The sequence below is a fragment of the Ambystoma mexicanum genome, chromosome 11 (genome assembly GCF_040938575.1).
Source record: "Ambystoma mexicanum isolate Mex_15411 chromosome 11, UKY_AmexF1_1, whole genome shotgun sequence".
Taxonomy (NCBI): Eukaryota; Metazoa; Chordata; class Amphibia; order Caudata; family Ambystomatidae; genus Ambystoma; species Ambystoma mexicanum.
Window position 1 is genome coordinate 942,632,207 of NC_090934.1, and position 24,659 is coordinate 942,656,865.

A 24,659-nucleotide genomic window follows, 5' to 3' on the forward strand; every position below is an offset into this window, starting at 1 on the left:
CTGATGGGCTAGGTGCAGCAAAAAAGAAAGCACTGCAGGTGTAATGCAAGCGAAAGGATCAATAAATTTAGCTCTATACCAGCTTCAAAACTGCTTGCTGAAAGTACCACCTCCATAACATCTTGCTGGAGGTCCCAATCTTTGAATGTTAACTTCTCAGAAACCAGGCATGAAGGTTCAGGGTTCTGATTTCTGGAAGAAGGAGACAGCCTTCTAATTGTGAGAATAGGTCCACTCTGGGGAAGATTGACTGGAGGGCAGATGGACATGTCTAAAAAGGTCCGGGAACCACGTCCTCCTGGCCCAATCTGGAGCAATCAGGATTGTGGACTTCCCGAACTTCCTCCACCTCCTGATGACATGAGGAATTATGGGGACTGGTGGAAACACATACAGGAGTGGAACTTCCCAGTCCACTATGAACACGTCCCCAGAGCTCCTCTTTGAGGAAATTCCCTGGAGCAGAATGGGTCGCACTTTCTGGTGACACAACACAAACAGATCCACTTGAGAGGTTCCCCAAAGGATGAAGAACTCTAGAAGGACTTCCGGATTCAAATCCCACTCGTGGGAGACTGCACTCTGCCTTCTCAGAGCATCCGCTGTTGTGTTCTCTTCTAGGTGAACTGCTGATAGAAAGATTACATTTTGCAGTGCCCAAAACCAGAGCTGCATTGCCTCCCTGCACAGTGATAGTGACCCTACACCTCCTCTCTTGTTGAGGTGATGCATGGCCACTGTGTTGTCTGTCATTATCAGGATGTTCTTCCCCTGTATGTAAGGCAAGAAGGGCATCAGTGCCAGTCTGATCACCCACAGTTCTAACAGGTTTATGTGTAGTCTTGATTCTGATGGAGACCAAAGTCTGCTGATCGTGAGATCGCTCATGTCAGGTCCCCATCCCATGAGGGAAGCATATGTGACTACTGTTATGTCCAGCCAGGGTTGCCAAAAAGGTTCCCTTATCACCACATTCTCTTTGCAGAACCACAAGAGATCCTGTGCGACCTTACCCAGGACCTGAGGAAGGTCCGTCATCCTCACTGAGAATTGTGACCCTTGGTATCTGAGGGCTCACTGGCAGGACTTCATACTTAAGCAGGCTTCTGGCACCAGCAAAATGCAGGATGCCATGAGGCCCAGCAACCTCAGAAAGTCGAATGCCAGAAGATATTGGGCATTCTGAAATCTCGTTACCATCTGCAAGATATGTTGAGCCCTCAACTCAGGAACCCAGAGGAAGAGTCCAGGACTGCTCCATTGAATTGCAGCTTCTCAGAAGGTGTAACTTGGGACGTCTTGAAATTGGGGGAGAAGCCCAGTTTGTGGAAAGTGTGTCAGTTGTCTTTGAGGTGTTCCAGAGTCTTTTTGGGAGAACGAGATCTAATCAGCCAATCGTCTATTTGGGGAAAGATGTGAATCCCTCCCCTCCTTAGATTTGCTGCCACCACCACCACCAACTTGGGGAAAACTCTCAGCCGGAGGTGAGCTCGAAAGGCAGTACTTGAAACTGAAAGTGGGAATTACCAATGGTGAACTTCAAGTATTTTCTGTGCTTGGGATGAAAAGGCACATGAAAATAAGCATCCTGAAGATCGAGTGACACCATCCAGTCATGGAGCTGACGGGCCTGAAGGACCTGAGAAAGTGGCCATCTTGAATCTGTCCTTCCTGAGTAACATGTTGAAGCATCTCAGGTCCAAGATGGGTTGCAGTCCTCTGTTTTTCTTGAGAAATGGAAAATAGGTGGCATACCAACCCGTTTTGTTTCCGCTACAGGCACCCTGTCCACAGCACCTTTCTCTAACGGGGGATAGAATCCCCTGAAGAAGGAGCGGATCTGGTTCCCAAAGAGATTGATCGCTTGGGGGACAATCTGGAAGGCCTTCGTAGAAATGGGAGACAATACCGTTGAACCACTGTCTCAAAGGCCCATGTATCTGAAGTAAGGCAATGCCATTCTGCAGACTCTGAGTCAATCTGCCTCCCACAGATTCCTGTGAGCAAAGTGCTCAGAGATGTTTTAGGGCTGTGGCAGAGGGGAGTGAGCAGGTGGCTGCCTCGGCAGTCTTTCCTCCACGGCCTCTGGTGGGACGGGTGAGCCTTCTTTGTCCTCTCTGTGTAGCAGGACCTCTCCTCTTTGCCCAAAATAGAAGCAATGGTACAAGAAACACCCTCTTCAAGACTGCAAAGGTGGGTATTGCTGTTTCGGCTGACAGATGGCCGCCTCTAAAGACATTGCAGCAGCCTTAGAAGCTTGCAGTTTGTCTAAGCTTTTATCCGCTTTGGACGAAAAAGGTTGGACCCATCAAAGGGCATGTCCAAGAGCCTTGATTGGACATCTGGAGCAAAATCAGACTTGCGTAACCCCGCAAAACTTCTTATCACCGCACTAGAGCTCATAAACTGGTCAACGCTGTTTGATGTATCCAGGCCGGACTGAAGGGACTGGCAAGATACCTCTTTACTATCGTTGATGAAATTAAAGATTGCCTCTCTCATCTCACCATATGGGATGTTATCTGCAGCCTGTGCAATGGTATTCGACAAGGTATAAGAGTATTTGCCATAGCACAAGATGCATTAATGGCTTTTAAAGCCATGCTTCCAGAAGAGAAAACCCTTTTTGCTAAGGTGCCATACTTTTTATCGTCCCTATCTGGGGGATAGTCCAATAAGCCCCTGTCTTTGAAGTGGAAGTATCTGCTTGCACCACCAAACTCTCTGGAGTAGGGTGCCTTGAAAGAAAATCAGGGTCCACGGAACAAGGTTTGTATTCCTTCACAAACTCCTTGTTAAGAGCAGGAGTGATGTCAGGATTTTGCCGGTTTTCTTGAACAGGATTTTTTTAAGGCTGAATGAAAGGGCAGTACAGGTTCCATAGATGGACCTTTATCCAGGATGTCAGTCGGGTCATCCTGAGTTATGATCTTTGCAGGACAACGCCAACCTAGATATGTTTATGTTTATTGTGTTTATATAGCGCTTTATGCCAAAGCGCTTTACATCATAACAACAAGGATAAAATAAAAAACAGTAGAAGCAATTACAAAATATGAATCAATACAGTAAGTAGAACAATTTGCCAGTGAAGATAAATTAGGGAAGAGGGAGTGGAGAATGGGAAGGAAGTGGGAAACAGGAAGAGGAATAGGCTGAGGATGAGAGAGGAGGAGAGAGGACTTAAGAGGAACGGAGCAGGGAGAGAGAGGTAAGAAGAGGAGAGTAAAAGGGAGGAGAGAGGAAGGTGGAAGGAGGGGATAGGAGTGTCAGGGAGGGGAGTGGAGAAGAAGTGATTTCAAGGAGACACGAAAGGAATATTTCAATTTCGAGAAATTGAAATATTCAATTACCCTGTTCATGACCATTCCATAGGCCACATTAGGGTGTGCATTGACATTTGAAGTGTTGAATTCTACCTCAGGCGAGGTATCAAGACCACTGGCTTCTTTCAGACAGGCAGGTCCTCTAAATGAGATTCATCTGAGATCACCTGTTCTGGAACATTTGGTATTCGAAAAGCCGTTCATACCCGGAGGGTATAACGTTGCCTTCCTTCTCGTCTTCCTGAAAAATGGAACTTAAGATTTGAAGAAATCTTTCTTCGACTGAGGTTTGAACGTTGAAGATGGATTTGGGGTCAAGGTCAAAGAGCCTCTGACTTCGATGTTGTCTCTGTGGTCGACACTGTTGACGCTACTCGAGGCAACATATATGAGGCCTTCTGACCCCGGGTTATGTGCATGCAAGTTGAAATCTTATTTGATTCCTTGCTCGTCTTGGAAGGCGCGGTGGGATCACTAGCCTTCTTTGGCTCTTTCGAGGGACCAAGATGTGCCGCCTTTGAAAACACATCCCTCCTTTTTTGACAGAACTTTTCCCACTCGACTGCTGGGGTGGTCTTATCGGAAAAACATACCAGACGCTTGTTGGGTGAAGAGTCGGAAGATGAGGAGCGAAGGCGTTGTTCCTTTGATTTCTTTCATGACAACGAAGAATAAGAGTGTCAGGAGTCGCTCCTGGATCTTGAACGCTTAGAATGTTTAGAGCATTTCTTGGGCCTTTCTGGAGACTTGTCTCCGGTAGAACTCCTTCCTTCAGAAGATTTTCTCTTTGAAGGAGTAGAAGATGGAGATTTTGAAACAGACCGACCTAGGATGAGTTTCGACCTTCTCTCTTTTAAGGACTTATTGGTCATTGACTGGCAGGAGCCACACTCAATGACCTTGTGATCTTTGCTGAGGCACCAGAGACACATTCTGTGCGGATCAGTGATCGACATCTTTGACTCCCAGTCCGCACATCTCTTAAAGCATGTCTTCGGCATAGACATTGTGAATATAACTCAAACGTAAGAACATTAGATAAAATTGCTGAGGTGAGTTGAACTGTTCCGTGAGCGTGTTGTGCATGCACAAAAATGGAACTGAGGCAACGGGCGCAGTATGTGCAATTTATACTCATCGATCTCACGTCCCGACACGGGAATGGGAACCATCGAAGTACATCGACTCGATGCTGCACAGTGCCCTCTGCTGTCGAAAAAATATCAGAGACTGCAAAGCAGGACACGAATATATTAAAGATGAGGAATCAGTGGGAGGACACAATCCACTAGAATGTAAAAATAACATTATAGTTTTTTTTTAAAGAAGGGGATTCTGTACAAATATATGAATTTTTTTCTTTTTTTACAACTTTATTTAAATCGGTTGCAATCACAATAAAGATTCCAGCAATGGAATTTGGCATATATTCATGAATAGTGTGAACACGGTTAGATCCGTCCATTGCCCATCTCCCTCTTCCCCCTCATGTCCACTCTCAAGCCTTTTTTGGCCCTGTTGTGGAAGCGACTGTGCTCTTAAACATCGTGCAAGAGCAATCTCGCCATTTGCAGTTTACATGTTTACGCCAGGAAGTTTCATCATGCTCCAAGATTGGGGACCAAATGTCTGTGAACCGATGAAGGATCCCCTCTCTGGCTGGTGTGACCTTTTCTGCCACTAGAATGTCCCAAATCTTAACCCACCATATGGGTATCAGAGTGCCTTCGGGAGACTTCCACGTTCGGGTGATCGTAATTTTTGCTGCTAAAAGAAGATGGGTAATTAGTTTAGATGTCATTCCTGACCTAGGGTAACTCTCTTGGATCAGAACCCCCAACAAGATTACCTTGGCCTCCATTGGAAGTTTAACCCAGGTGATAGCTTCAACAGCATTGACCACCGTTTCCCCAAACGTTTGAGCGAGGGGGCACTCCCACCACATATGGAGATATGTTCCTCAAGCCCCACATTTCCTCCAGCATGTTGGGTTCAGTGAGCATTTGAAGCGGTGTAGATGTACCAGAGGATAATACCAACGGTATAGTAGTTTGAGTGCACACTCTTTGTTAGTCACACATCTTGAGGAGGAATAGTTTCTTGACCAAATGTCCACCCAAGTTTGGTCCTTTATCGGATGTCCCAGGTCCACTTCCCACTGGCCCACATAGTTGGGTCGTAGAGTTACTATGTCGCCCTGCAAAAGCCTATACAGCCTGGAGATGTCCCACTCTGAGAGCCATCCAGCAGTGTGAGTTCAATGGGACTAAGATCATGTGTGGCCCCTTGTTTTATGAGTGGGTGCATTATCCAATGTCAAATTTGAGTGCAGGAGTATCTATCCGCCTCAGACAGTGAACATCTTTCCTTCTATCTCTCAAAGGTACAGGGCAAGCCATTCTCAAAAAGTTGTGACACGGTTAACAACCCTCCTTGTACCCATTTATTGAAATCAACGGGCCGGAGACCTGGGGTGAAGTCTGGGTTTTGAAAGTCTGGAGTGTGTGGGCCTATACCACTTGAGAGCCGCCTTATTTTCAGCACCCAGTCCCATATCTTCACTGTTGTTTTTGTGGAAGAAACTATGCCAGACCAGTGTCTTTGTGCCAGAGGGGAGATGTATGGCAAAGTGCTAAGGGGGAGCAGTGCTCTAGATTGTTCGATGTCAACCCATTTCGGGTGATCATTAGGAATAAACAAGGAGTGAAAGTTTGTTAACTGGCCTTCTGCATAGTATTTGCAAAAATTCCGGACTCTCATCTCTCCCAGTCTGGCGTTACCCATCATCACCATCTTCAGGATTCTCAATTTCCCTCCTCGCCATATAAACTGAAAGACCTTTCATTGTAATTGGAAGAGAGAATTTTGTGGGATCTCCACTGGGAGTGCCAAGCAGAAATAAAGGAATCTTGGAAGTAGATTAATTTTACATGCAGTAATCCGCCTCATTAACGAGATCTCTTGGATTAACCATCTCTACAGGTCGGCCTACATTCTCTATGAGGTGTCATGTCCAAACGTTGGAGCGTCTGGAGACGCTGGCAGCAATCCTGGCTGCTCCATCATGTTCTTACGCACGTAGACCCAACAGTCTAGTGATTTTCGAGATGGCTCCCGCCGCTTTCATCTACGCGACCTGAGTTCCCTTCCTTGCGTTGCAACCCTTGCTGCTCGTTTGGGTAGGCGCTGTTCGTGTTTCTTCCCGCTCTCTAAGGATTATTTGCCTTAGCACCCTCTGGCTCCCCTTCCGCTCCTCTCTGCTTCCCTGTTCTCCCATACCTTCTGCTGCTCTGGGTTCCTTGATGACGTTCCACCCTTCTACTCCATACTATCATCCAGCCAGCCAATCTACTTTCTGCTGTCCATTTTGGATACCGGTTGGTGTGCTCATCGAAGAGGGTTATTGGAATACCACATGCCGGAAGACTCAGACCTTCATCTGAGTAGTGTTCCGAGAGTCTTGAGAAGAGGTGTGGGAAGTTATCCGCATATAGATCCCTCGGAAGAGCCAGAGTGTGAACCCCCAAATATTTTACAGACTTCATACTCCATTTAATTGGACAAGCTGGCCAAATAGCTTCCACTAACTCTGCTTTTAACCTCACCCCCAGGGCCCCAGATTTGCAATAATAAATGTCAAAGCCTGCAGTGCAACCCATTTGAAGAAATCTAATTCTAAAAGGGACTGCTGTAAGGATGGTTGAATGTTTGTGAGAGAAAGCATTATATCATCAGCATAAAGGGATACCTTATTGTTTGCAGTCTGTCTTCATTCCCATAATAGCGGAGTTATTGCAAATACATTGGGCAAAGGGCTCCATTATCAGAGCAAAGATTAATGGGGAGAGCAGGCACACCAGTCTTGTCCCGCATGTGAGTCGTATGGGAGTTGAATGCTTATGGTTCACCCGTAAAGAGGTTTTCTGTGAATTATAATTGGCCAGGAGAATCCTACAGAAAAGAGGGCCGAACTGGAATGCTTCAAGGGTAGGTTGAATAAAGGCCCAGTCGACTTTATCGAACACCTTAGTTGTGTCTCAAGTTGGATTTTCCGGTGTTCTAAGGCTGCTATTCCTACCAAATGTAGGGATCAACAGATGTTTCCCCCTGGTATTTCTGACCATTATAAAGCCAGTCTGATCTGCATCGATTAATTTAGGGAGGACTTCAGCTAGCCTGTTAGCCAGAACTTTAGAATAAATGTTAGCGTCAATGTTATGTAACAAGATCGACCAATAAGAGGTGCAATCTCTAGGGTCTTTACCCGGCTTTAACAGCAGGATAGTGGTGGATTCTTGCATAGAGGGGCTCATGTAGACTTTGTGTCGGAAGGAGTTGAAGAGATCTGTGAGGGGATTCACCAGTTGGGCCCGAAAGAGCTTATAAAACCTGGGCGTGAATCCATCGGACCAGGGGCCCTGGCTTTTAGAGATTTAATTACTGACTCAACTTCCTCAGTAGTGATTTGTAATTCTAAGGCTTCCCTGTCTATTTCAGTGTGGCCGGAGAGAGCGGCCGCCTCAATATATTGCCCTAGGTCAGTTAGAACATGGGTGTGGCCGACAGTTTTAATCAGGTGGGACACTTCTAGCTGTAGTTTAGCATCATCAGCATATTGAATTGTCCCCTGTGGATCTCGTAAGCTCACTGTTGTGTTTAGCCACTGGGTTTTTGCACATTTTTTAACTAAGAATTTGTTAGCTTTATTACCCTTGGCATAGTATCCCTGTTTTGTTTTAAGGAGGATCTGAGCCATTTCCTCTGCATAATGGGCCTCTGTTTCTGGCGCCCTCCTAGGATCAATGAGGTTTGGGAGACGAGCCTTTTTTATGATTTTGCTCTGCTTCCGTTACTTCCTATTCCAACTGAGCCCACGTCTCCAATCAGTGTTTCTTGTGAGCCGGCACGTGGGCTATAGGCTCCCCTCTAATTTCTGATTTCCTCGCCTCCCATCTGGGATTCTCTTGAAAGTCATTTTGGATGGCTTGAGCGATCCCATCCATAAGTGCCATATAATTTAGGATTGGGTCGTATGGGCTCCATCGGGCCTAGGAGGGGCGGGTTCAGGGTCATGGATTTGAGCAGTTAAAAGTACTGGGGCATGGTCTGAAATTACCCTAGTTCCTATGAACACATCATCGATATATATGACATAAGTTTGAGGCTTGCTAAAAGTAAATCTGTATGAGAGGAGAAGAAAGAAAAGTCTTTAGCCTCTGGGTGCATTACCCTCCAAGTATCCACTACCCCAAAGGATTTAAATAGGTGGAATATTCCCAATGCAATTTTAAAGTCTTTCGACATTGGCTGGTGTGTTTTATCGGCTTGGGGGTCTGGGATCCCATTAAAATCTCTCCCTATTACCACTCGAACCTCGAGGAAGGGGATTAGTTTTGTCTCTAGATCCAATAGGAAAGCCTCCTGGTCCCTCATTAGGGGCATAAACAGAGATCAGGGTATACAGTTGACCAAATAGCCTACCTTGGACCCATATATAGCATCCCTCTGTATGGTGTATCATCTCCAGTTCTATGAAGGGGGTTCCCTCTCTAGCAGGATCGCCATGCCTCCTTTTTTAGATCCTCTAGATGCCAGAAATTGTCTTCGGAAGGCTCAACTGCGCAGGCGGGGAACGTCTGCTGCGATCAGGTGTGTTTCTTGGAGAAATACTACAGAGCTGTCCTGGTCTTTCAGGCGTTGTAGGGCATAATTACGCTTGGCTGTAGAATTTTGGCCCCTCACATTGAGAGTTACAAATTTCAACTTCTGATGAGGGGGCGGGTGTGCCCCTTGAGGATCCAATTCCACCATCAGGGAGGTGAGTACAGGTTGAATATTAGTTGCCATCCGGTTCCAATCTCACCTTTGCTCTTCGCAGCAACCAGGTTTTTAACTTTTTTAAACCAAACCTTGTATTCCAACCATGAAACAAAAACGGTGATGGGCTTTTAGCTCCACTGGCCCACGAGTGTCATTACACTTCCGGCCTGGCGTAGACCGCGTGGAGCCCGGGCCCAGCAGTTCTAGGGCTGTATGCTGCTGCCCCAATTGGTACGTGGGTGTGTCTTGGAGGGACCCCACCGGGGGTCCTGCAGCCTTGACTCATGTCTGTTGTAGGGAAGTTCCGGGTTTCCGCCCTTTTGCCACTTTCGCCCAGGTGTTGCACTTTGGTTTGCGGGCATCCCTCTTCGCAGATATGGGGGATTTTGCTAGTGAGTTCCCGCTTGTGTTAGGGTGACTTTTTCCCAAGATGCCTTCTGCTTCCACCAGGGAGCTAATAGTCTGTGAAGTACCATCTATAATAAATTGTAGCATAGCAGGGGACAACCAATGGTATATGACTTTTCGGTCCTGCAAGAATGTTGTTAATGGTCTGAGCATTTTTCTCCTTTGCATTGTTGCTGCTGTCAGGTCTTGAAAAATCTGTAGTGATGTACCCTGGTAAGCTAAGTCTCCTAGTGTTTGGCTCACAGCTATGATCTCCTGTTTAGTTGTAAAGAAGTGGATGCAAGTAATTACATCTGGCGGAGCATTTGTGGATGAGCCCCCACGGCTCTGCAGCCTATGGGTGAGGTCCAGTTTTAGCATTGCCTTGTCCAGATGTGGCAGGAGAGTTTGGAAGAGCCCGCTCACTTAGTCGCTGAAGGCTTAATTTGGGATAGAGAAGGGCACTCCTTTAAATTCTCCGGTTGTTTCTACAGGCTCTATTCTCTATATCTTCTAGTTTATAAGCCAGGGATTTCGCATTTCTCTTCAAGTGCCTGGATTCTGAGCTGTAACCTTTGTCGCTTGTTCCGTGGATTGGTCCTCCACCTCTCTGAACCGTTGCTCCACCTCCAAAACTCGATTGTTCAAATGGTCCACCCTAGATGAGATCTCAGTTATACAATTACGTAATTCGGGTTTGATGTCTGCCATGAAGGTTGGCTATCCTGTTTTGTGGCCAATTGTCCCAAGGGTCATTCCGGGAGTAGACCAAGGCTTGTGTTGTCTCCATTTTCTTTCCTTTCTTGTAATGTTGTAAAAGAGTGGCTGTGTCTGAATTTTGTTGTGGCTTTGGATGTTTAGCTAACCTTCTGTCTTTCGGGACTTCCCCTCTGAATGGGAGGTGTGGACCCCAGGCTTTTGCTGATTCCGGAGACTGCTGAGTTTTACCGCTATGTTTTGTTGAGGTTGTTCACCCAGGTTTAGGAGCGGCCCCTTCCTATAATCCCCAGACTCCCTAGCCGGAGCAGCACCTACCCCGCAGGGCGTGAGATTCGTCCACCTCATCTTTACTGCAGCCGCTGATGGCTGCCCCTGGACTTTTATCACAGTGAGTTTCTTTGGGATGGAATCGCTGGTTAATCAAGCAGCCTCTCCAGTTAGATCGTCGGGACTTCCCCCGTTATGGCCTCTCCTGGTCTGCTTTTTACTCTGTAGGGGGGCGGGGGGCGCCAGCCCTTATTCGGGCGAAAGCCAATGGTTAACAGGGGGGGAAAGATAGGGCACCAGTCCACTGTTTACTGAGTGATCGCCGGATCGCCAGGCTTTTTTGCTAGTGTCCAACTGCTAGGGCTAATCCAGAGCTGTATAATGTGCCTCTCGTTGGGACATCTCTTTCCCTGGGTCATCATAGCATCTTTTCTTTCTATCTTATGGCCCTAGATTGGTCCCAGCACCTCATCCAGCCGCAGCCCACTGTCTGCGATCAGAGTTCTCCTTTGGCTTTTCTACTCACGCCTTGGGAGCAGGGCTTCCCTCTTAGGCGACCCGGGGTACAAAAGCACACAGTCGATGTGTGTCTCGCTTTGTCTCACCACCTACAGGGTTACTCCTACCGCAAACCGAGATTTCGAGCTGTAGAACGTCTCTCAGCCTGTGGGCACCCTTGGGTAGTCACAGTGCTTCCCGGGTTCCTTTCCGACTGCCCACTCGGAGCAGTGTCTCATTCAGCCCCGGTGGTCCATGCAGGTGGAGGGCGGGGAAGGGGGTAGGGCTAAGCAGCAGGTCGGATGCTTCATTTGGGAATGACCGCCATTTTGAAAGGCTTCAGAGCGCCCTTACCTGGATCCTCACACCCTTTATCTCGTTGTTCGGGTGGATTCTGCTGTCACTGCTCGCCCCGGGCCCCCAGCACCTACCATGCTCCACACCTCTTTACTTGAAGGATTCTCATTGGTGCATTATCCGGCATTATTAATGAATTCTTCCGGGCTCCGCACAGAGGATCTCACGACGCATTAGCATCGCCCGCGCTTCAAGCCACGCCCCTCATGCATTTGTTTTAAAACTGTGCTTTTGATTTTTTGCGATTATGTTGTGCCCGGGAACCCTACTACACCTCCATGCTCCAATCCCCATCTCAGCAATACATATTTCCATCTGGAAAGGTGTACTTTCAAAACGGGTGCCCCCCTGTGCTGCCAAGAAACTTTACAACCCTCCTCTGTCTTCCTCACTTGCTCTAACCCTTACTGCTCTGACCCATACTGCTCTGACCCATACTGCTCTGACCCATACTGCTCTGACCCATACTGCTCTGACCCATACTGCTCTGACCCATACTGCTCTGACCCATACTGCTCTGACCCTTACTGCTCTGACCCTTACTGCTTTAACACATACAGGCCTAACCCATATTAATCTAACCCGGACAGCTCTGACCCCTATTGCAGTGTTATTTTTACTGTGCATCCAGTAATGAATCAACATCATCCGCAAAGCTAGGTAATCCTACTAGAGAGCACAGTTACCGTGGGACAGATATTCTGATCATGCTTCTACACGATGTTCATGTTTTCCAATGCTGGAATGATGCCCTATGGTTTTCTCCACAGTGTGACATGGCCTGGGATGAGGTGGTTATAAAAAAACATAGGATGGAGTCTGGTGGCAGAGAGAACCTCGATCAACATGGAAGGAATCGCTGTCTGAAATTCTGCATGGCAGCAGATGCCTTTATGGACTTGGTTTCACTCATCATGTGACATGGTTCCGGTTCCCGAGAATGATGGGAAAGGGGAAAACACTAAAACCCCTGGATCAATAAGTAAGAGGAGAAATAGTAGGAGACCACTTTATGAATGGCCAGCCAGGGATTGTTGTCCTGAAGTTGTGACATTGAGTATAAAAGGATGTCCATTATCACAGGAAAGCAAAACCACCGTGAGCCAGAACACAACAGAAGGCTGCTGTCAAAAACGAATATGGATATGGCCTTTGGATAATATCTGGCTCTGGAAAAATGTCTGAAGCCGTTGGGAATCTTAGAAGAACTACCCCTTAAATGAGCAAGAATGAAGACTGGCTCTAGTCTCTATGAACTGTCACAAAGGGAGGAGGCTGACTGACGCCTCAGTGACTCGCTGCTTTACCAAAGCCAAACTTGTGAATGAATTCTGTTTGAAGTCTGTACTGCATGTAAAACAGGAAGTCGAATCAGAGAACGTGGGCTCATTACAATTTGAACATGGCTTGACTTTCCTCTGTGTGGCGGAAGATTTGTTGTGAGAATTTGTTGCGCATGCGCAGATGGAACTAGAAAGTTGGTGCAAGAAATAAGGCGTGGTGGAAGTATGGACTGGGTGAGTGGTGGGGGGTCCACAGAAAATGAAAATGAGGCGAGAACAGTTGGCGAGTGAAGCTGAGAGGCATAGCTAGCCAGAGGGAGTGGGCAGCCTGGGCAAACAGGTAAAGTCGACCATGACAAGTGGGGGCTACAATGGGAAAATGGCCACAGGTAAGGGAAGGAAAGGATGTGGAAGGAGTCAAGGAGGAAGAAGGAATTGCATGGATATCCTCTGAAGAGGTGATAAATGGGGGCAGAGGGCATAGTAAGGAGTTGTGGTGTTAAAGGCGCACAGGTGTACCCAAAAAGGAGGTGTTGGAATGATGCCCTGTCGACATGATGACGCAGGCATATACTTGACAAAAGCAAGAAGATTGGTGAAGACTCTGTGAATCACACACTGGCAAAGTCAAGAGACTGACTAAAGCCTCTGTGACATGTGCCCGAAAAAAGCTAGGGGGAATGGGAAGCCTCTAACATCCAAAAGAGGCTGCTTTAAAGCCGTTAATGGGATCTGAATAAAGTAAAAGAAATAAGAGATTCAATATTAACCTCTGAAAGACATTGAATTGTGAATTGCATTCTCCCAAGCAGAATCCTCAGTATTATTTTTCAACAAATTATAATAACCTTTTTTATGTCTGTTAATTGTGGAGGGGGGAGTCAAGAGCGTGTGAACGAAAAACACACAATGGGTCAATAAAAGGCACTCTCTACAAAGCAGGAAGTTCTCTATAGATATACCTAAAATCGAAGGAGTGCCACATTTTATGAGAAAACACCAATACATTTAACCAGTTATACAAGATGTGTGATCACGGTGTCCATAGCTGGATGTGTCGGCCTCCAAAGATAACCCAGCAGATGGCCTGGCCTCTCACCCCGATGTCAAGGTATAAATGGGCCACTGACCTAAGCGGTGTTTGCAGCCCAGCCACTGCCACCCAGAATAAGCATACCCTTCATTCTCAATCCAATAGGGCAACGAATGAGAAAACAAATATCAGCTGAGTCGTCTCAAGATGGATGGGCAGGGTGTTTCAACTCTTAAGTGGGTGAACATGTTATGTAAGGGTCCAGATACCAAATCCATTGGGGAAGGATTTGGAATTCCTGCACACTGGACACCACTTTCTGTGGCTAGGAAGGGATGTGTGAAAGTGGTGGGAGAAAAATAGGCAGTCAAGTGTAGAGCAGCATGTTGTGGGCTCTTATTGTTACATGGGGGTGATGTAATTCATATGACAGTGTAGAATGTTGCTGGAAGTTGAGCATAAGCATTCTGTTAGGGACAGTTAGAATTGTTTTGAGAGTAACTGGGTGAGAACCTGCCTGGGTGGTGGTGCCGGTTACTCATGACATCTATAGGACTACTTACTATATGCCATCTGCCTACATGGAACCTTGTAACTACATCAATAAAGAAGACTTGTTAACTGTTAACTCTGTCTCCATGTCCATCAGCCCAAATTAATATATTGGCGATGAGTTGGAGCAAGAACTTGTGTGCTGGGGCTGCTGCCGGGGTGCAGAGGCCTAGTAACTGCCGCCACTCAACCATCACCAGGGCTTGGCATCCGTCTGCTGTTCGGTCTGTTGTGGATAAGGAGGCGACCCAGGGTGGGCCAAGGACCAGTCCTGAGGATCCAGAGGCTGGATCACAAAGCCTTTCTAAGCTGCTGGGAGATAAGTCTACATAAAAAAAGCCTCTCTGAGCATCTGATTGAAGGACAAGCACCGCTGAACAGACAAGTGTTTTCCACCATGTGAAGAGCGACAGGCATGGGAGTGCTCAGTGACATCTCCAAGCGCTTGATGAGGGGGTAAAGTCTGAGGTGTTTTGGGGAGGAGATTGGCTGCCGGAGCAGAACCCCTGACGCTCTGTTACTGACAGGGAGGAAGTCCTTGCCACCAGGCGGCAGGATATTCCTGCTGTTGTGGTGTGCAGCTGCAGGGTTAGGCGGCGAGAAGTGAGAGCAAATCGTCTTGCCGTGAGAGCTCCGTACTCCCTGTCAAATTGTTTCTGTGGGAACTTTACCCTGGCTGAAGTTTGTGGGAACTATGTGTGTGCTGTTGGGGACAACAAAAAACACCATTGTAGATGTAGGGAATTAAACCCTGTTAATTTGTTCTATGAGAATTTCACCCTGGCTGAAGTTTGTTGGGCTATGTGTGTTGTTGGGGCAACAGAGAAACCCCATTATCGTAGGGTTTCCATAGGAATTTCACCCTGGTTGGAAAATTGGGAAGTCTATGTTATTTATGAGAATCTAATTCCTTGTGTGATAGAGGAAACATCTCATGTTTGACCAGGTGGTCACAGTTTTGACTTACGCCTAAAGCCAAGGGGGGAGCACTTGTCATGGGGCAAAGGTTGGCTGTGCGCCATAGGTGGCGACAATTGGGGGTCTGCTAAGGATGTACTCTCTCCATGCTTTGGAAGCCTTCTAGGGACTTTCTTTAGTTCAGCTATTTGCCATGGTCTATTTTGGAGTGGGAATTGTGACCTGCGGGTTCTGCTGTGATGGAGACCTTCAGGTTCCATCTGGTACCTCATTTCCATGCAGCCGTGTTGTTTAAACGCCAGAGTGGGGTTTTTACATACATTGTTGGCTGCAGGGATCTTGTATATTTTTTCCCTGAGCAGTAGCTGATTGATTATATTGTGCATGTTGTTCCTTGGGTGTCAAGTTGGTTATGTTGGTGGCATCCAAATGTGGTTGTATGTTAGCATCTTATTTTGTGTGTGTTGTTGTAGGGAGTGAGGTGATATCTGGGTTGTTCCTCCTGTTGTTCATTTGAAAATTGTGTTCATTGGAAACCATGGGTATACTTGTTCTTACCTATATAATAGGAATATTTCCCTTTTAATCTTTTAATGTTCCTCCTTTAATTGTGGGATGCGGTGCAGGTGTCATGTGTGAGTGCTGGGACGTGCGTCCCAGGTTCATGAGGACTATTATAGGGACAATCCTGGGATGGCAGCACTATGTTGCTTTGCTATTACATTGGCTGTTGAGTTATTTAAGTTATAAAGGTGTGATCTCAATTATATCATCTGTATTCCTTTTGTGACACTGAGCTATGTTTAAAAACGTTCTTGTTTGCATTTTAAGGGGGAAGGCGTTTTGTGGTCTTTTATTGTTACATGGGGTGATGTCATTCATATGACAGTGTAGAATGTTGCAGGAAGTTAAACATAAGCATTCTGTTAGGGACAGAGTTAGAATTGTTTAGAGTTAGAATTGTTTAGAGAGTAACTGGTTGAGGACCTGCCTGGGTGGTGGTGCTGGTTACTCTTGACGTCGTGGTGCCGGTTACTCTTGACGTCTACTGGACTACTTACTATATGTCATCTGCCTACACGGAACCTTGTAACTACATCAATCTCACCGTTACCTCTGTCTTTGTGTCCATCAACCCACCTTAGCACAGCACAAAAAAGAGCATGGCGGTATACCAGACCCCCTGGTCATGTCATAACGAGTGAGAGAGAAGTATTCAAATGCAGAAACTTTAAAAACTCAGATGAGCTTGCATTATGGATCTCAGGGCTCCTGTGCGCTGCTGTGGCGTTAAGCCTGCATTCCAAGGGCTGGAACTGGGTTAACGGCCCGGCAGCTCAAGTTATTGGCCCGAGTTAAGTGAGGGCAGATAACGAGGGCTTCGGGTTGTTAACCCCTGTTCCAGCCCTTGGAACGGGGGCTTAATAACATTAGCACTGCGGGTTACTGCTTCGGTAACCCGGGGTGCTAAAAAAGGATTTTCATTCATTGAACGGGATGCCTCACGTGTTCCCTTCAATTAATGAAAATCCTTCACCAAGATGGGCGCCATAGAAAGGGAAGGCAGGGCTCCATGCGGAGCCCCTCTTACCTTTCTGTGGCAGCCTGCCAGAGGAAAGGGGAAGGAGCGGATGCGGCGGTGGCGAGTGCCACCACAGAAATAAGGTAAGAGGGAGGGAACAAAAAAAAACAACAGGGACAGATGGTGGGGGAAGATGGCGGTGGGGAAGTCGGCCTTCAGGCGGCATGGAACGTGGGCTTGTACCGGCGGTTCAAGCCTGCGTTCCTAGCCATCTGATTAGCTTGCTCCCCCTGCCCGGGTGCTAATGCATCTTATTTCCTTTGCCACATCATTCTCTCTTACTCCCTCTCACTGCCTGTCTTTTATACTCCTCACTTGCCTTCTTCTCTCACCCAATGTATACATATATTTGCACTTTCATTATTTCTGCAGTGTGTATTGCAATTTGCACTGATTCCCATCACAATTTTAGTTTATCTCCTCTCACCCTCTTCAATTATTATGTTTTATCTCCAATCTTGTCCATCTCTTAAGTGTTTCACGAAGCTCTGTTTTCCCAATTTAACATATATTGCCTCCAAGTGATATTACTAGAGATGGTCAGTCTTGAAAACGTTTCTTATTTCTTTCAAGTCTTTTCTTTCTATGTTTTATATCTGGTTCTCCAATCTCCAGCCTGCCTGGGCCTTTAATAACAATTGGCGAAATAATATATAATAGGAAAATTAGAAGATGCATGAAAATGCAGATTTTTGTGACTGCTCCTCAGCCCTGCAAAATTATTCAAAGATACTGTTTTTGAAATCTCTCAATGCCCCTTCTGGTTGGTCCACTAGGTGAAGTTAGGCCTGTCACAGTGCATGCTGGTTCCTCTCCAAACTGGACTACTGTGTTACTCGCTAAGCCGGTCTCCAAAACGGCCTATGTCTCCAATTGCAAAAGTCTTCCCAACAAAGCTTCAATTCCAATCAACCTGCTTATTCATTTAAAAAAATCTTCCCAACAAGGCTTCTATGACAATAGAAGCTGCTGTATTGGAATACAGCTCATTGCTTGCGCATTACGCCCTTCTCCAGTGTAACAATTGGTGTGCCTGTTGCCAAGCAATGCCTCAGGACACTCCCCCAGCCTTGGCCTCGACCTCGACCCGCTCTGCCTGCTGATAACATCCGGCCTTGGCAAAGCCCCGGCGAAGTCAGTTTAAGTCTGACCACACTGTCTGTGGGTCCGTGGTGGGGATGTGGTGCAGTCAACATGTATCAGTAATGTCATCCAGTCCTGGCTTCTCCCCAGCTCGCCCAGGTAATACATCTCCTGGTTCTAGGTTTGGCACTGTCAAGGTGCTGGTTTCATTATACACCCTGTTCTTAGTGTCAACCATTATGCCTCCAGAATGTAATCGCTCTGCTGCACAATCCATCTGCACACATAATCACAGCAATCTTGGAAACACTCCAGCCATTGACCTAGGTCTTTGGAATGCCAGATCTGTTTGCAATAAATCTGCTGCAGTGTTGGACCTATTTCTAAGACTGAACCTACATTTTCTGGGCATTACAGAAACTTGGATCCCGCCTCACAATACTAAAGCTGCTGCCTCATTGACCATATCTTCAACCTCGTTCTGCCATGTTCCCCGGCCCACTACTCGTGGAGGGGGTAGTGGTATACTTTATTGCTCTTCTTTTTCTGATGTCTCTTCTCCTCTTGTTCTCCCGGCGTATTCCTCGTTCAAATTCATCTATAAAATCTGTTCTAAACCTTTATCTATCTATTTTGTTGTCTATCATCCTCCTGGCCCTATTGGCTCTTTTTGTGAAGACACTGACCATCTTATGTCTCACATATTACCAACCTCCACCCCTATTGTATTGCTAGGGGACTTTACTATTCCCTTTCTTTCTGTTCTTGACTCTCATTTCCTTCTGCCTCTTCTCACTTCTCCATCGCATAGGTCTGGTTCCTCGCTGGATTTATTCTTTATTTCGAGCTTTACTGCTTATCCTGTATCATCTCTCCCAGTCTATCTATCCGATCATCATCTACGATTAGTATCACTATTCCCACCGACCTCTGGTTGTTCCTCCCCTTCCTCCCTGTTAACTTTTTCTCTGCGTGATCTACGCAACTTCAACTCCTCACTGTTTAATACTGTTTGTACTTCTGCTCTTTCCTCTTCCTCTTCTTTCTCAGTTCGTAATGCTGATGAGGCTGCATTCTCTATTTCCTCATCTCTCACCTCTTCTTTTGATCAACGCTATAATTTATCCTCCTTCCAACCCGCTCGTAAACCTTCTCAACCTTGGCTCTCTTCTCATCGGTGCTCTATGCACCGTCTTCTCCGCCGCTTTGAAAGACCATGACTCAAGACTAAATCAGCAGTCTAAATCAGCATCCGATCATTCTTCCTATTTTTCTTGTCATGCACTTTATGATGACTTTCTATTTTCTGCTAAGCATCTTTATTTCTCAGTCTACTCACCCTAGGTGCCTTTTTCAAACTCTAGCTACGTTTTCTTTCTCCTCCCAATGTGGATCATTCTGCTAATTCTACTTTATTTGCCTCTGACTTTGCTCACTTCTTTTCTTCTGAAGTTCTTTCTCTCTGTCATGACATTGAAGTTTCTCAATCGCCCAAAGTGTCCTTCCTTCCCCCTGATCCTATTCCTCTTGCTTCTATTGCTCACTTTGCCCGATTTCTAATTCTGAGGTCCTTATTTTGCTAGCTAAAGCTCATCCTATTCCCCTCCTACGGACCCTATCCCCTCAGCATTAATTCCCAAGGTCTATCCGTTTCTTGTACTGTATCTTGCTTGCTTCTTTAACATTTGTCTTTCTACTTCCACTTTTCCTGCATCATTTAAGCATGCATCCATTATTTGAATTCTAAAGAAACCCTCTGCTGATTCTCTGATTGTTTCTAATTTTCGTCCTATCTCTCTACTGCCTTATCTTTCCAAACTTCTGGAAGGCTTTTTTATTCTCAGATCTATACGTTTGTTTCTAATTCTTCTATTCTTCTTCAGTTCCAGTCTAGTTTCCGTCCTCTTCACTCTACAGAAACAGCTCTTTTCTCTGTACTGAAATCCCTATCACCATGCTATGCTAAGCACTCTTCTTTTCTTATTCTTCTCGATCTGTCACCTGCTTTTGACACTGTTTATCACTCCTTACTTTTGTCCTGGTTTCACTCTTAGCTCTCTAACAGAACATTCTCTATCTCTTGGGCGAGTAAGTCCTCTGAGTCATTCTCGTTGGCTCATGGGGTGCCTCAAGGGATGGTGCTAGGCCCTTTTGTGTTCTCCCTCTGTACATCTTATCTTGCAGCTATCATTTCTTCTTTTGGGCTTTCTCTCGTCATTTCTATGCTGACAACACCCAACTATTGCTTTCTTTCTCTTCCTTTTCTCCCGAAATTCATCAAAATCTTTCCGCTTGTCTGGTTGCAATTAAATCTTTGATTTCTTCTCACTAACCTACCCTAAATGCTGGGATGACCAAAGTACTGTCTTTTCCAGCCAACACTCTTCCTCTCCATCTTCAACCGTCTTTTATATCCTTTCCCCCCATCTAAGCTTCGCATCTCACCCACAGGCAGTAATCTTGATCTTACTTCAACACAAATCTTTCATTCTCCCATCACATTTCATAGACCTCCCATTCCTGTCGCTTTCATCTCTATAATATTCGCAAGGATCACCCATCTCTTACTTTTCAAGGATCAAAACTCTTAATTTCTTCTGTAATTTTTTCTCTACTCTTTTACTGTTTGTCTGTTTTGTTTGGACTCCCAAACTCCCGTCTTGCTCCCCTTATATCAGTTAATTCCTCTATTTGTCTCTTGTGTCTTCTCTCGTGTCAGGATTCTATCACTTCTTCCCTTGTAACACGTGGTTGGCTGCCTTTTCATTCTCAAATTAAATTTTCTCTGTATTGTCTACAAATCTCTGTATGGCCTTGCCCCCACCTATCTTACTGCCCTACTATCCTTCTATATTACTTCTTGGTCCCTTCATCTCTCTTCTCAATTTTTACTCCAGGCTCCACGTCCCCCTTGTGCTCAGTCTCGTTTTCACTCTTTTGAACTTCTTGGTCCCCTTCATTGGAATGCTCTTCTACTCTCACTCTGTTCTATTTCTGTTTATTCTCAATTCCGTTGTTCTCTGAAATCGCATCTGCTCCAACATCCTTGGGTGATTGTTCACTGGATTTTGTTGTTTATCCATTTTATTGAACTGATTTGTATACTATATACAGCGCTTTGGCTTAAAGCGCTTAATAAAACACAAATAAAATACAGACAAAATACAATCAATGGTCACTATTCCCTAAAGGACTCACCTATTCTCCAGAAGGTCTATGTTCAAACACTATGCACTGTCTACACACAGTTTTACACAAAGTATTCTATATGCCCAGATAGTACATTCATTTGCTGGGGAGCATCACTAACCCAAAAATGAAAATACCTCCAACCAGTATCTTAAGTAGCATATGGAATTGAGGGGGCTCTTGGAAGGGGCGTGGCCTAAGAGGCAGCAGGCAGCATAGGAAAGTGCTGCCAAACCCACCCACCAGGCACCCTTTTGCAGTGGCCATCACTCTCTAATCCGGAGTGTGAGTGTGATGATTCCTGAATCTCTTAGTTAAATGGATGCCTCGCGGTGGTCAGCACCACAACATTTTCTTCCTCAATTGTGGCGCTGACCCACATCAGACATCCCTTTAACTAAGTGATGCAGTGATCATAAACCTCTGGTAATAATCACTCGATTTCTTAGTTAAAGGGAAGGCTGGTTGGGACCAGCAACACAGTTAAGCAAGAAAAGGCATATTGCTAGAAGCAAGGGCTTAGCTTTAGAAAAAAAAGGCCTTGGCTGCTTGCGGCCTGATCGATGGGGCTACCAGGGGCCTTTAGGAAGCACCAGCAGCGCCCGTCTCAGAAACATTTTTCGTAGTCAGCCTGGGCTCTCGCCGAGCTCGCCCCGGCCCACTTAAAGCCCTGCCCCCAAATCAAGTGGTTCACACCAAGTCACTGCAGAATCAGACTTTCAGTGTGTTATTTCTGTAATTATTAGATTGGACTATACACCTTCAGCAACACTTATTCCACACTAATCTCAAGTTAAGATTGTCCCTTCAGTCTAATTGCTAGTTTAAAAGCACTCACCTGGTTTATAAAACGTGTTGTTATAAAAACAGCCGCAAGGGGTCGTTGGTGGAGTCTTAGTTGACGTTGATGGTGTCATAGTTGTCGTTAATGTAGTGGATGGAGTTGAGGATGTTTCTGTGGAAAGGAAACAGTATGTTATTTTGCCTCAGTTCTCAAAACGAGGTAATACTCCTTCTAGACTCTAGATAACGGTACCAATTTCAAGTGAGGTCATGCTTTGGGGCCAGACCCTGTTGGCAAGATGTCACTGCTTCCCTGGAGCAGCAGAGGCGTGGTAAAATGAGACTGGTCCACAAGGGGTCCATGTTATCATGACTCATATTTTTTGACGTCGGGTGTAAAATAATTGTTTGGAACAGGAAAAAGTAATTTCAGTTCCCAAATGTTTGTTTTTTGTTTGGCCGAGTACGAATATATTTTGGTCTTTAAAAGTGATACCTTCGAGTTAACCATACTTCTTTGCATCCAATAATTCCATCAAATTAAAGATACATTTCAGATCAGGTGATAATAATGTAAGTGTATAGCGCTTTGTATGAAATGCAAATGGCATTTTGGGGAACGCCATTCCGCCAACGTTGCCACTTACGTGTTGTTGCGCCACCTCCATGCAATTTTCTCTGATTCTTTCATAACTGTTAATTTTGTACCCAGGTATAGTGCTGGTATATGCAAACTACCCCCAAGGGTAAACGACCCCTAGGGCAGGCCTCACAGTGAACTTAAACCCACTCCTCCTGTTCCTTCTATGTATGTATTTGTTATCATTCTTAAGACCAGGGTCCTCATTACGAGTATGGAGGTAGCTATGTGGTGCTATTAGGCTCCAAAACCGGGTTCCTTCAATGAGGAATAACCGGGACATTCCAACATTGGAGGACCCGGTAATTCCTCCTTGAAGGAACCATTCCCCATTCCCACTTGAGCCCCCATAGGGCTCAATGGGAATGGGGAGGGAGCTAATAACGGGCACGTAAATAACGGCCCTTTATTAGCTCCCTGTTCCCTTCGCGGGACCCGGAAAGGACGTCTGGTTTTACCAGACGTCTGTTCTGAGTCCTGCAAAGGGAACACCGTAATAGGCTCTCCCGTAACAAAGGGTTGTAATAAAGTATATTGGATGTAGTAAAGTAAAGCTGAGACTCGAGACACAGACCTGCTGTGGAGTCATTGTGTTTGATCCAGGCAGCTTTATTTACATAATTACAAATGTACATCATCCAGTTTCTCTTGAGGGTATTTACAGTAGACAGGAGAAAAGACATAACTGTAGAGCAGAAAACCCACCGGCCATCCTTCACACTCCAGCTCAGGCCCCCAACTGACACTCACAGAACATTCACTCACAGATACACCCAACATTCTCCTGAGCTGCATTCATGCATCAACATTCTAACATCAAGCACTCCAGGCCAGTGACATAAGACAAAACTACATTATAACATCTCCCTTTCATACCCTAACACAGCCATCACAACATCTCCCTTTCATACCAGACACAACCACAACATCTCCCTTTCCCACAACACAAACCTTCCGACCAACAACATCCTTCCATCCAGACCCGCCACATCCGGACACAGTGTCTGCCACACTCTGGCACAAACCAAACCAAACCAATGGGGAACATTCCAAACAAAAAGGTGGGGAACAGGAGGGGAGGACCGCGGGTTTACACACTACGGACCCGGATGCAACACAAACAGTGAGCAGAGCTAATGGAACTTTGTCCTGGGAATCCACAGACTAACATGCAGGAGAGGGGTGTTGCCATACCCAGACAACGTTTACAGGAGGGATGCATTGATCACGCTCCTTCCACTCTCACAACCAAAACTCAATCAGCTACAACCGGCTCCCACTTATCACCACACACACACCCCACAGATCACAACCATGTCAAAAGCAAACCAACTTCCAACCATTCCAGCATCAGACACATGCGCACTGCCTCGTTCGCTCAGTGCAGACATACGTATACAGAGACGGTGGAACGAAGCACACACATACAGGTGCAACCTCTCAACAACAGGCAAGCCATTCATGTCACCCGCGCCACTGTACATCCTTACCAGTATACTCATGCATGCGTCAAACAAGCCACAACCAAACCACAACACAACCAGAGTCGCTCACAATGAAACAACATTTAAACATATATATATTGTGCTCCTGGTAGCACTGCAAACTTTAAAGTATGAGCTAAACTTTGAAACTTAACTAAATACAACCTGCAGGAGTTTGCACATGTATACATTTTCTTTTGTAATTCAATCTATACATCAGCATGCAATAAACATTTTTCCATTTGACCTGAAACCACAAACCGTTATATTTGTCATATTTTTCCTTGACCCATACACTCCAAACACATTTGTTTGGTAATCTTTCTTTAAACCTTAAAACCCCAAACGTCTTTGTTTGGACTATTACTATTTTTTTTTAATTCCACTTGCCATACCTCAGTTTGAGTGTACAAGTTACTAACATACTTTTATATTTTTAAGATATGTATCTCTATATTGAGCATACAAGTTCACCTATTTCAAATATACCTCCTAAGAGAATGTACCAAATAGCCATTATAACATACAACCTGACTTCAAGTATAAACATTGGTGCACAAGTTATACTTGGGATGACAATTATTTGCTCCACATTGGGCCACAACACATCACATACCATAACAAGACAACGGCGCGACTTCAGTTCTAGGGTATGTATTCCAAGCATTACAAAAATTTTAAAATATTAAAATCACATACTGAAAGTAATTCTTCTTCATCACTGAGAAACTTAGTCT

The 24,659-nt window shown here is 45.6% G+C and overlaps 1 protein-coding gene across 1 annotated transcript in view; it reads right to left on the reverse strand.

Annotated features, from left to right (window-relative positions):
* LOC138505078 (mucin-5B-like) overlaps nucleotides 1–24,659 on the reverse strand; it is a 2,064,041-nt gene that overhangs the window by 949,603 nt on the left and 1,089,779 nt on the right. Inside the window, exon 26 of the mRNA XM_069625397.1 lies at nucleotides 21,854–21,970. Coding sequence (XP_069481498.1) covers nucleotides 21,854–21,970 — 117 coding nt within the window. The remainder of the gene's footprint in view (nucleotides 1–21,853; nucleotides 21,971–24,659) is intronic.